At 43.7% G+C, this 13,720-nt stretch overlaps 1 protein-coding gene across 1 annotated transcript in view; it reads left to right on the forward strand.

Moving 5' to 3' along the window:
- The window catches only part of LOC311040544 (copper-transporting ATPase 2-like), a gene marked incomplete at its 5' end in the record, with an annotated part of 47,838 nt that overhangs the window by 25,932 nt on the left and 8,186 nt on the right, over positions 1-13,720 (forward strand). Inside the window, 10 exons of the mRNA XM_084050875.1 lie at positions 545-699; positions 1,325-1,459; positions 2,388-2,582; positions 3,514-3,696; positions 4,324-4,501; positions 5,402-5,542; positions 6,607-6,749; positions 10,814-11,017; positions 11,523-11,640; positions 12,266-12,368. Coding sequence (XP_083907001.1) covers positions 545-699; positions 1,325-1,459; positions 2,388-2,582; positions 3,514-3,696; positions 4,324-4,501; positions 5,402-5,542; positions 6,607-6,749; positions 10,814-11,017; positions 11,523-11,640; positions 12,266-12,368 — 1,555 coding nt within the window. The remainder of the gene's footprint in view (positions 1-544; positions 700-1,324; positions 1,460-2,387; positions 2,583-3,513; positions 3,697-4,323; positions 4,502-5,401; positions 5,543-6,606; positions 6,750-10,813; positions 11,018-11,522; positions 11,641-12,265; positions 12,369-13,720) is intronic.

Genomic DNA, 13,720 nt, shown 5'->3' on the forward strand with positions numbered 1-13,720 from the left:
AGTCACATTTGAACTGGGGACCCCCCAAAATAGTCACATTTGAACTGGGGACCCCCCAAAATAATCATATTTGAGTTCAGGCATTACATTTAGTTTGACTCGGTTCCACAGATAAATATTATGAAAATAGCTGATCAACAAGCTCACGTTGTGAGCTTGTAGATCTGCTATTTTCCCAATTTTTGCCTATGTCTTATATTATTTGACAATTTGGCCAATATTTGAGCAGTTTTTATAGCATAATTTGTTCATTAATTTTGATGCAGGAATGGGCTTTTTTCATTTCAAACTTTCCTTTTCTTTTTTTTTGGTATGAAAAAAAGTCCTTAAATTGTCTCTTTAATGTCATGTAGGGACCCCCCTGTGGGTCTCGACCCACAGGTTGAGAACCACTGCTCTATGCTGACTTGCATGCATGCATGCTGCTGCACCCGCGCCCACTGCAAGATTCTCTCCCACCCAATATATATCTAGTGCTATTTCCATCCATGGATTGAGTTCCCCATACTATACATGCAGCCTCTTCTTCGTGTTTTCCACACAGGTGAGCCCATGCCTGTCAGCAAGAAGGTCGGCAGCTCCGTCATGGCCGGCTCCATCAACGCTCACGGCTCTCTGCTGGTGGAGGCCACGCACGTTGGAGCAGACACCACCCTCTGTCAGATAGTCAAACTGGTGGAGGAGGCTCAGACGTCCAAGGTGAGGACAGGTTGATCACTCCATCCATCCATTCTATCTATCTACAGTATCTATCTATCTATCTATCTATCTATCTATCTATCTATCTATCTATCTATCTATCTATCTATCTATCTATCTGTCTGTCTGTCTGTCTGTCTGTCTGTCTGTCTGTCTGTCTGTCTGTCTGTCTGTCTGTCTGTCCATCTATAAACATCTATACATCCATCCAGTGTTAATTTTGACAGCAAATTTTGATTTAGTTTAGTCATAGTTTTTGAATTAAATTCCATTTAGTTTTAGTCTAGTTTTAGTCGACCAAATATCATAAGAGTTTAGTCGACTACAGCTACAGTAGGGGTGGGACGATATATCGATATCGCGATCACGATACTTTCTCCCGCGATAAATAATCGTTATGCTGCCGAAGATTTTTGATGCCAATACTTTTGTACTTTTACTCAAGTAAATTATGAATTCCGGACTTTTACTTGTAACAGAGTACTTCTACATTGCAGTATTGATACTTTTACTTAAAGTAAAACATTTGAGTACCTTTTACACCACTGGTTTTACCCGAGGAAATTAACAGTGCATCCATCCGTCTGTCTGTCTGTCTGTCTGTCTGTTGCACTATATTTCTCAGGCCCCCATCCAGCAGTTTGCAGACAGGCTCAGCAGCTACTTTGTCCCCTTCATCGTCATTGTGTCTTTGCTCACGCTAATGGCCTGGGTGGTCATCGGCTTTGTCAATTTCGACATTGTGAAGGACATCTTCCCAGTAAGTGCATTATTGTAGTATCTCTCTAGTATCTCTCCATTATTGATATCCTTTTTTTCTCTCCCCAATTTAGTTGTTTTGCCAATTAACCCATTTAAAGCAACATCAGAACAGTGGTTTTGAACAGTGGTTCGCAAAAAAAACAGCAGATATACATGCTCACTTGTAGCTTGTACATCTGCTATTTTTTTAAACTTTTTTCAAAAATATTGAAAGTGTTTGAAAAAAATTGAATAATGTAGCATTTTTTTTAAACACAAATTTTCTCTTCTGGGGGTCCCTGGCACAAAACATTTTCAGATGGGGGGGGGAGGGGCAAATACATAATTTTAGGGGGTCCTTGGTACAAAAAAGTTTTAGAACTACTGATTTAGATATACATATTATAAAACATACATTAACCACTTTAGCCCTATTATATATATATAGGCTATTTGAAAATAGCCGATCTACAAGGTCACAACGCGTCGCATCGCACCGCATTGTGAGCTTGTAGATCTGCTATTTAAAAACATTTTAGTACTTCTACTTTTGGTACTTTAAGTATATTTTGGTGCCAATACTTTTGTACTTTTACTCAAGTAACATTTTGAACACAGGCCTTTTACTTGTAACGGAGCATTTCTACATTGCGGTATTGATACTTTTACTCAAGTAAAAGATTTGAGTGCTTTTTCCACCACTGGTCGGCCTCAGGTCTTCTTAGTGAGTTAATTCCATTGTAGTATCATGTTGTCCAAGGTTGCAGACCTGGTCTATAGATACACTTCAGCTAGTCGTGACTTTTTCCTCATTGGCTGTTTTTTTTAGCCAATGAGGGCTCAATGTACTCTCCGAATATGGGATCTAAAAACTTTGCCATGTTTAGTGAGAGAAATAAGCGACGTGGCATAATATGACTGTGTCATATCTTGCTTTCTGCTCACAGGGTTATGATCCCAACCTCTCCAAGACGGGCGTCATCATCCGCTTCGCCTTCCAGACATCCATCACAGTTCTGTCCATCGCCTGCCCCTGCTCCCTGGGGCTGGCGACCCCGACGGCCGTCATGGTGGGCACGGGGGTCGGAGCTCAGAACGGCATCCTGATCAAGGGAGGCGAGCCGCTGGAGATGGCTCACAAGGCAAAACTACCTGACCGCACTATTAAATGTTTACAGTGTGAATGTTGCAGTCTGTACTCAACCGTGGTGTAAAGTAACTAAGTACATTTGCTCAAGTACTGTACTTAAGTTAAAAAAAAAATAATGTTTTACTTTATTTATTATTAAGTATTAACCCATTGAGACCTGAAGCCGATTCTATAAAATGTCTTCTAAATCCCAACAGTATTCTGAAAAAACGTATGTTTCTATATCATTGGTGCTCAAACTTTTTCATGTCAAGGACCCCCAAAATTATATGTATTTGGCCGCCGACCCCCATCTCAAAATGTTTTGTTCCAGGGACCCCCCAGAAGCAAAGATTAGAGTTAAAATGTTCGCTTTAAACATTATATTCAAAGATTTGCACACATTTTCATGATTTTTCAAAAATAGCAGATTTACAAGCTCGTAGCACCGAGTGCCGCCCTATGAGCTTGTAGATCTGCTATTTATTTATTTTTACGATTTGTTTTTCTTCAAATCTTTGAATATTTTTTTTTCAAAAAACTGTTAGGATTTAGAAAACATTTTTAGAATCGGCCTCAGGTCTGAATGGGTTAAGTAAGGGGTCTTCAACGTTTTCAGGCCAAGGACCCCCTAGCTGAGAGAGAGATGAAGCAGTGACCTCCTACTATATATTGTATAAAATTGTGTTTCAGATTAAACTTTTTTTGTTTACTTGGTCTCAACGCCTCACAGCGCGAGGCGTTGTGAGCTTGTAGATCTGCTATTTTTGGCTAAAGTTTTCCTCAGAAAAGGGATGCTAGGGTTCAAGTGGTTATGGTAAAAAAATATAAATGATCACACAAAGATTTGGCGGACCCCCTGGAGTTACTCTGAGGACCCCCTAGTGAAGACCCCTGGGTTAAGTAAATAATTTGAGTAACCCCCCCCCACCCCCCCCTTGCAGATTCGTGCGGTGATGTTCGACAAGACCGGCACAATCACCCACGGTGTGCCGCGGGTGACGCGCGTGCTGGTGCTGTGGGAGATGGCGCGCATGCCGCTGAGGAGGATCCTCGCCGTGGTGGGCACGGCGGAGAACAGCAGCGAGCACCCGCTGGGCATGGCCGTGGCCAAACACTGCAAAATGGTGAGACCAGTGTATAGCTCCTGTAGCTTGTAGATCTGCTATTTCTGAACAGCCAGAGAAATCTTAATGTCACATGGAAAGCAAGTTGTTCGCCAGGCCAGAAGGATGAAATGAAATCCTTCATCCTTCATCATTCAAACTCACCCAAGCTGGGTGCCCGGGTGGCGCAGTGATAAAGTACAGTATCTGCCCACCCACGAATCTGTGTCTATGACAGTGTTGATTTTGTCAGCAAATTTTGATTTAGTTTTTAGTTCATAGTCTTTCGAACAAAATTCTATTTAGTTTTAGTACATTTTTTTGTCATCTGAAATGTTTTAGTTTTAGTCGACTAAATCTACAGTTGATTTAGTCGACTAAAATTGTATTTTGGCGGTGCCTTGATGGCGTCGCAATGAATGATTTTACAAGCTCACAACGCGTTGCAGCGTGTTGCTATTTTCAAACATTTTTGTACTTTTACTTTTGGTACTTTAAGTACATTTTGATACCAATACTTTTGTACTTTTACTCAAGTACATTTTTAATTCCGGACTTTTACTACAGAGTACTTCTACATTGCAGTATCGATACTATTACTCAAGTAAAACATTTGAGTAATTTTTCCCAACACTGTTTTACATCCAGGAACTGGGCACAGACGTGCTGGGATACTGCCAGGACTTCCAGGCGGTGCCTGGCTGTGGGATCAGCTGTCGCGTGTCCAACGTGGACCAGCTCCTGCAGCACCCGCCGCCCGAAGGCCGCGTGCTCATGCAGGGGGCCGCCACGGAGCGTCTCCTCCTGCAGGGGGGCGCCACGGAGCGTCTCCTCCTGCAGGGGGCCACCACGGACGAGTCTGACACCCAAGTCCAGTATGAAGGTATTTCCCATTGCCTTTTAAACATTTAGTTTTAGTCTTTTTTTTTTTGTCATCTAAAATGTTTTAGTTTTAGCTTAGTTTTATAGTCGACTAAATATCATAAGATTATAGTCGAGTAAAACTACAGTTGATTTAGTCGACTAAAATGTATTGTGGCGGTGCCTTGATGGCGTCGTAATGGCTGATTTAACACATGGTTGCATGCTGAAAATAGCAGAAAATATTTTCAGAGCGCAACACCCGAGTGCAACCAAGCATAAAATGACTTAATTGTCTTTTAGTTCTACTGGATCTCTTCTCCACTAACATTTTAGTCCCGTTTTTATTTGTTGACGAGAGCTATCACTTAACCCATTAAGACCTGGAACTTTTAGAACATTTTTAGATTTGAGCTAAAAAGCATAATTTTACACTTTGGGCTATTCAAAAATAGCAGATATACAAGCTCATAGCGCGGCACTCTACCGAGTGCCGCGCTACGAGCTTGTAGATCTGCTATTTTTGAAAAATCTTGAAAATGTGTGCAAATCTTTGAGTACATATATTTTTAAAGTGAACATTTTGAACTAAAATCTTTGCTTCTGGGGGTCCCTGGAACAAAATATTTTGATGGGGGGCCGCGGCCAAATACATATAATTTTGGGGGTCCTTGACATGAAAATGATTGAGAACCACTGATTTCTAAACATACGTTTTTCAGAATACTGTTGAGATTTAGGAGACATGTAGAATCGGCTTCAGGTCTTCAGGTCTCTTCAGGTTAACCTACCTTTAATTATATTACAGTTGAACACATTTTACAGAACACAGAGTTTTATTCATTCATTCATTGTGCTTTTTAAGGTGTGGCTACGCCATACTCTGTCCTGATTGGAAACAGAGAATGGATGAGGAGGAACGGTCATCACATTGGATCTGACGTGGACGCTGCCATGGCCAGCCACGAGAAGAAAGGACAGACGGCCATTTTGGTAGCTATCGATGGTGTGTGTGCGGTATATCAGTCACAGGCTCACAGCTAACGTTTACGTTCCACAGATTCAGTGGTGGAAAAAGTGCTCGAATGTTTTACTTAAGTAAAAGCATGAATACTGCAAGGTAGAAGAAGTACTCTGTTACAAGTAAAAGTCCGGAATTAGAAATGTACTTGGGTAAAGGTACAAAAGTATTGGTATCAAAATGTACTTAAAGTACCAAAAGTACTAAAATGTTTGAGAATAGCAGATCTACAAGCTCACAACGCGTCACGATGCGACGCGTTGTGAGCTTGTAGATCTGCTATTTTCAAATAGCCTAGGTATAAAATAGGGCTAAAGTGGCAAATGTATGTTTTATAATGCAATAATTTATATCTGCCCCTGATATGTAGTGGAGTAGAAGTACTGAAAATTGGGAATACTCCACTTAAGTAAAAAATACCTCAAAATTGTACTGTACTTAAGTAAATGTACTTAGTTACTTTCCACCACTGGCCGTGAGTGACCCCCTAAAATAATCAGATTTTGGGGACCCCACCCCCCTCCCACCCTGACAAGTACCTGGAATTGTAGGAGCTAAGGCATTGCATTTTGTTTGACTCGGTTCCACAGATAAATATTGAGGAAAATAGCGGATCTACAAGCTCACAACAGCTCACATTGCGAGGCGTTGTGAGGTGCACATCTTTGTCCAGCTCGCTGTGATGCGTTTGCATGGTAAATACAAACGCTGAAAACTAGACTTTCATCAGTCTGCCCAAAATACTACAGCAGCCATACACTGAATGTCACACGAGAACAGCATAAAAACAAATAAGCGACGCGTTGTGAGCGTGTAGATCTGCTAATTTCAAAGGATTTCTATACATTTTATACATTGAAAACTTGTGAAATGACCTTCTGCATGATGAGTACTTTTACTTTTGGTACTTTAACTACACTTTGACGCCAATACTTTGGTACTTTTACTCAAGTAGATTTTGAATACCGAACTTATAATTGTAACCGAGGGCATTGATACTTTTACTTAAGTAAAAAAATGTGAGTACTTTTTCCACCACTGTGTTGTAGGCATGCTGTGTGCCATGCTGGCCATCGCGGACACGGTGAAGCCAGAATCGGCGCTGGCTGTTCACACGCTCACCAGTATGAACATAGAGGTGGTCATGATAACAGGAGATAACAGACGCACTGCCAACGCTATAGCTGCACAGGTAACGCACGCACACACGCACAAACACACAAATCCCACGCACGCACGCACACACAAACACACAAATCCCACACACACACGCACAAACACACAAATCCCACGCACGCACGCATAAACACACAAATCCCACGCACAAACACACAAATCCCACGCACGCACACACAAGCACACAAATCCCACGCACACACGCACAAACACACAAATCCCACGCACGCACGCACAAACACACAAATCCCACGCGCGCACGCACAAACACACAAATCCCACGCACGCACGCACAAACACACAAATCCCACGCACGCACACACAAACACACAAATCCCACGCACGCACGCACAAACACACAAATCACGCGCACACGCACGCACAAACACACAAATCCCACGCACACACGCACGCACAAACACACAAATCCCACGCACACACGCACAAACACACAAATCCCACGCACGCACAGCCGTTTGTCTTTGTATCCCTGCCCTTCCAAAAAATCTTTTTATAAAAAAAAAATGTTTAACCCTGACCCCAGCCTCAATTAATGTTTGGTCCCACATGAATAGTAATTGCACGCACGGCACGCACGTGCATCGCCGAGAGCGGGACCCGAACACGCGATGCACTGTCAGGCTACCTTAGAGCCTATAAGTGCCTGGACCGCTAGGTCAGCGGCCCAGGCCTTCTATAACAAGCATAATGTATGATATAAAACTATAAAACAGAATGAAATAATTCAGACTTTCAGTTCATGACTTGGAGGAAGAGTTACAGGGTTGGCGTCTGTCTCTCTGTCTCTCTGTCTCTCTCTCTCTCTCTCTCTCTCTCTCTCTCTCTCTCTCTCTCTCTCTCTCTCTCTCTCTCTCTCTCTCTGTTACTCTGTCTCTCTGTTTCTCTGTCTCTCTGTTTCTCTGTTTCTCTGTTTCTCTGTCTCTGTCTCTGTCTCTCTCGCTCTCACTCTCTGTCTGAATATATATATATATATAATATATGAATGTTGGTTTGGTGAATAAATACACCGTCTGGTTGAACTCTAGTCTATACCATGCCTCTGTACTAATTCCAACCGCTGAGCCGGTCATTCTCACAGGAAGGTGTCATATATAAACGCTCTCTCTCTCTCCACGTTGGCACCAGGTTGGCATCAGGAAGGTGTTGTATATATATATATATATATATAAACACTAATAGGCATCTCTCTCTCTCCACGTTGGCACCAGGTTGGCATCAGGAAGGTGTTATATATATATATACTAGAGTTTCGGGGGGCTACGCCCCCCTCAACCCCAGCCGCGCACGGGGCCCAGCGTGGCCGTGTGTATATTGGGGGACCCAAATCGCCGGAGTGAAACTGGGGAAAAGTTTTTTTGAAAAAGGAAAAAATTTGAAGAAATAATATTTGTTATGTTTCAGGGGGTCCACAGGGGGTCCGCGGACCCCCTGATGGTCCACTGACCCCCTGTGGAGTGTTGGGACGCGCGGGGACACCCCTGGAACATTGCGGACCATTTCGGTGTTTTTTTTTTTTTCATGAAGGTGGTTGCTTGTTTCTGGCGCAGGCTGTGCAAACCTGGCAACCCAGCGCATGCTGCCGCACGTTTAAGTGCCGTAGCGTCATGAGGGTCAGTGGGGCCGTGGCTCGGTCAGTGAAGACCCTGTAGTGCGGATGATATGTGGCATAGAGGGGCAGATTGTAAATCCACAGAGGAAACATCCGTGGGCTACCATTGGTTCAGCGATGTGTGCGGTCGCCCTGCGGACCCTCCTCCTCCACCAATGTGCAGTATTGAGAGCCCTGACGTCACAACAATTGGAGCGATGGGCACTGCACTGTGGTTGGTTAGGGTACAGCTAGGGCCCAGGTAGAACCCAGTTAAAGCCTGCATGGGCAAACCCAGTTAGGACCCGCCTTGGTCCCACATAAACATGGCTAGTTGGGGCCCACCTAAGGGCCAGGTAGAAGCTACTTATAGCCTGCATGGGCATCGCAGTTGGGACTGAAGTGGATGCCGCTGACATTGCTGACATGGGGTCCATATGCTTTAGCCCACCTTGAAACCATATGGGAACTACGCTGGCATGCTGGCTGTAATGCAAACGCTGCATCATACCTGCAGTGTGTAGTTTGATGTTGTGTGTGTAGCAGATATAGCTGCAGTGTGTAGATCAATGTCCATAGGAAAGTCAATGCCCAGCAGTGTTTTTTTTCCCCAGCAGAGTTTCTAGTGTGTCTGTGTCTCTCTGGAAGAGGTTGCACATGAACTCTGCAGCCGCACTGAGGCGCTCCAAGCCAAACACTCTGACATTAAGCTGCTTCACACAACAAACATCAGCACCACGCTGCAGTTTGTCCAAAAGACACAATATCTCCTCTCCCACCGACGTCATGTGTTCATTTATCGACAGCCGTGCAGACTCCTTTTGACACATTTTACGTCGTTTATCCAGCTCTCACTGACTGTCCACATCGGGCTGTTATTTTCCTGCGATCAAGTCAACGATGTGAGAGATTAGCTATCACAGACGGACGGACAGGGGGTGAAACATAGTCTTGCGCCATGCCTTTCGGCCTGGCGGAGACAATAAAAAACCGAAAGTAAAGGAAATGGCCATTTCTGCAACAGAAGTAGTCAATAAACTATGCTATGAAAACATGGGCCACATTGGCAAAGAATGTAAGAAAGAGGCAATCATGTAGGAAATAGCTGATCTCCAAGCTTACAAAGCCTGTCAACGTGAGGCGTTTCGAGCTTGTAGATCGGCTATTTTCACAATATTTACTTGTGGAACGGAGTCAAACAGAATGGCCCAGATCAAGTACGTGTATTTGGGGGGGGGGGGGCGGCGTGAAAGGGTTGATAGACACTGCTCTAATCGGAGCGAAATTATCTGAAATTACTACATGACCATAATGCAGCCTAACATGCCTTGCACGGGGCGGTCCTGCCATTACGTTAGTTACTGTAGTTGCTGTGGAGCTAAATAGTTCTCCAGAAGACACACACAAACATACACCATCTACAATGGACGAACTGAGCAGCAATATAGACATTCACCACACGAACGTGCATTGTTGACAAAGTGATTGCACAGCCGCTGCAGGCATGACAACCAGGTTAGCGTTAGCGACATGGCAGCTATCACAGCGCCCTGTCCGTCGTGCTGCAACTGCCTGTGATGGCTACAGCAGTAACAGCAAGCTGTCTGCGATGCCATTGTCTGGAGACTGCTGTTAGCGTGACACGACCAATGAGAGTGAGCGCTGTAGTTGTTGCTAAGATACGGTGGCGTCTCTGGCCCATAGCTTGTAGATCTCTCACACATGATTGGCGTAGGCTGCGTTGCCAGGTCTGACTTTGTGTCTAAGCAATGCGCGGCTTATTTTTGCGCGCCTTTGGGCTCGTTTGCATTGTGCGCACGGCAGCGCTTGTTTAGCGTACGTCAGCGCGACGTGGCAACGGACGTGGCAACGTGAAAGGTGATTGGCTGGTGAAAAGAAACACCCGACGTTACACCAGAAATGGTGCCTGGAGAAAATGGTGACCAAAAAAAAAGTTTTGAAAAAAAGGAAAAAAAACCCGCAGCGGCTGGCTGCTGTTGTGGTGATGAGGGCGTGCGCACGGTAAACGGTACGAAGCGGGCTCCCCTTCCGTTTTGTCCGACATTTGGTGAGTAGAATTAATTATGTTGCGCGGTGGAAACGGTGTAGTGAGCAGTGAGATGTCCCCTACGCGAGGCGTAAATTCAGCGCGGCCGGCGTGGCGAGTCAGTAGGCGACATGTGGTCTGGCGGTGCGTTGTTTAGTCGATAACAGAGCTGTGGGGTGTCACCACCGAGGGTGCGGAAGTTGCTCGCCATTTATATAGTTAGATAAACACTAATAGGCATCTCTCTCTCTCCACGTTGGCACCAGGTTGGCATCAGGAAGGTGTTGTATATATATATATATATATATAAACACTAATAGGCATCTCTCTCTCTCCACGTTGGCACCAGATTGGCATCAGGAAGGTGTTATATATATATATATAAACACTAATAGGCATCTCTCTCTCTCCACGTTGGCACCAGGTTGGCATCAGGAAGGTGTTTGCCGAGGTCCTGCCGTCCCACAAGGTGGCCAAGGTCCAGGAGCTGCAGGAGCGAGGCCTGCGCGTCGCCATGGTGGGCGACGGGGTGAACGACTCGCCCGCCCTCGCCCGCGCCGACGTGGGCATCGCCATCGGTACGGGCACCGACGTGGCCATCGAAGCCGCAGACGTGGTCCTCATCCGGGTAACGTAGCATGTCATGGGACGGAGATTGAAATAAGTTGTGACTAGTTGTCATAAGTTGTAAGAGACTGCTAGATGAGAATTATGCAGTGTTGGAAAAAGTACTGAAATTTTTTTACTTGAGTAAAAGTATCAATACTGCAATGCAGTGGTGTAACTAAGTACATTTACTCAAGTACTGTACTTAAGTATTATTATTGTACTTTTACTCCACTACAATTATTTGAAAACTTTAGTTACTAGTTACTTTCAGATATAAATTAGCCCTATTTTATACATGGGCTATCTGAAAATAGCCGATCTACAAGCTCACAACGCGTCGCATTGCGACGCGTTGTGAGCTTGTAGATCTGCTATTTTCAAACATTTTGAATTCCGGACTTTTACTTGTAACAGAGTACTTCTACATTGCAGTATCGATACTTTTACTTAAGTAAAACATTTGAGTACTTTTTCCACCACTGGATATTGCTATCAATGATGTGAAACGTCTGTCCCTCTCTCAGAACGACCTGCTGGATGTGGTGGCGAGTATTGAGTTGTCAAAGAAGACAGTGCAGAGGATAAGAATCAACTTTGTCTTCGCTCTCATCTATAACCTCCTAGGAATACCCATCGCTGCAGGTGGTCACAGTATTTATCCGTGGTGTATTGTAACTAAGTACATTTACTCAAGTACTGTACTTAAGTACAATTTTGAGGTACTGTGTGTGTGTGTGTGTGTGTGTGTGTGTGTGTGTGTGTGTGTGTGAGTGAATGGGTGAATGTAATGCACAATCTATGTAAAGCGCTTTGAATAAAGAGCCTATATTAATGTACCATTTATTTGACCATTTAACTCAGGTTTAAGATCGATGGGAAGTTCAACTGAATGGTGTTACTGCCATCTTGTGGATAACAACATAAAATAAAAAATAAAATGTGACGCATTGTGAGCTTGTAGATCTGCTATTTTCAAAATATTATAATATATTTCATATTTTAGTACTTTCTACTTTTGGTACTTTAAGTTTTTACTTTTACTCAAGTAAATGTTTAATTCCGGACTTTTACTTGTAACAGGGTATTTCTATTTCACATTGCATTATTGATACTTTTACTTAAGTAAGAAATGTGAGCACTTTTTCCACCACTGGTACAGAGTCATGAATAGGCTACGTTAATGCGTACTCCCCACATTGAGGATGGCAGTTTTCTATCAAGTTTTCAGGAGGTCAATCCCATTGATCATGTGTGTTGATTGTAACAGGTGTGTTCATGCCTGTGGGTCTGGTGCTCCAGCCATGGATGGGATCAGCTGCCATGGCCGCCTCCTCTGTCTCTGTGGTTCTTTCATCCTTGCTGCTGAAAATGTGAGTAGAGTATATCACATAATTACAAAGTAACTAAGTACATTTACTCAAGTACTGTACTTAAGTACACTTTTGATGTATTTTTTTTACTTTACTAGAGCGGGGAACATAGGACCTAACCTAACCCTAACCTTAGTGGGGGAACATAGAACCCGGGGAACATAGGGATGACCCCAAATATTGTACTTTTTACTCCACTACAGTTATTTGAAAACTTTAGTTAGGGCACGCTCACACCACACTTTTATTTTACCTATGGGGCGGAATCTTTCAATGCTTTATCAATGCAAAGGCTTGGATTCATGGTCTTGCGGATCTTTACGCTTGCCGCGCACATCTTGCGGTTTATGCGCTCTATGCTGCTTTCCCCCCTCTGTCCAATCGGGTGAGTGGAAGAAGGACCGTCCCAAGACTCAGGAAGCACCATGGTGCTTGCGATAGAGTGGTTGTAGCTGTTGCATGGGAGGGTCCTGAAAGGGAGTGACAGGTGGGTCACTCCGTTCATTTAGAATGCGCTGGCTGCAAACAACTGTGGCCGCGCACAACCTGAGATTAACAGCGGCCAACCATGTTTTGGTGTGACCGTGCCCTTACTAGTTACTTTGTAGATTTTGATTATTATCACAAAACATACACTAACCACTTCAGCCACATTTCGGCCATTTGAGAATAGACGATCTACAAGCTCACAATGCGTTGCATCGCGACATTTTTACTCAAGTACAATTCCGGAGCACATCTAGCGTAAGACTGAATAATACGTGTGTGTTTGTGGGGGAAATATTATGGGTTTCTTAAAAAGCATCTTTGCCAATAACAGTGCACTTTCAAACATGTAAAGCATTTATTTTCTTTAATGAAGAAAATACACAAATGCCGTTTTGCAATTCTGCCCTGCCAAGGCAGAGTGCAGTAACTACGAAAACAAAAATCACTGAAAAATGGGTTTAAAAGTGATTCAACTGGTCAGCCAAATGAGATATTGGTATATAAGTGATATTACACTAATTGTACATCTGTTCTTGAGGTAATTGTTTATCCCCCAACATCACAAAGGCTAATTTGACCTTTGGGATACCCAAATAAGTCGGTGTGTCCAAAAACGTAGTTACTGCTCTTTGGCTTGGCAGGGCAGAATTGTGTTGACATGTTCCTTTGACTTGAGAGTTAAGGAAGATATTGGATTTGTTCTGCTGTTGCTCCATGAATCAAGAATCAAAAAACGTTGTATTCGTCACGTGTACAAGCACAAGCAGCTAAATGTTGTTGTGTTAAATAAACTAGAAAATAGCCCCCTGTACAAAGTACATTTGTACATTTAAACTGATGTTGAATCCGGCTTACTATTCCCT

This window comes from Gymnoscopelus microlampas (assembly GCF_963454915.1).
Source record: "Gymnoscopelus microlampas genome assembly, chromosome: 24".
Lineage (NCBI taxonomy): Eukaryota > Metazoa > Chordata > Actinopteri > Myctophiformes > Myctophidae > Gymnoscopelus > Gymnoscopelus microlampas.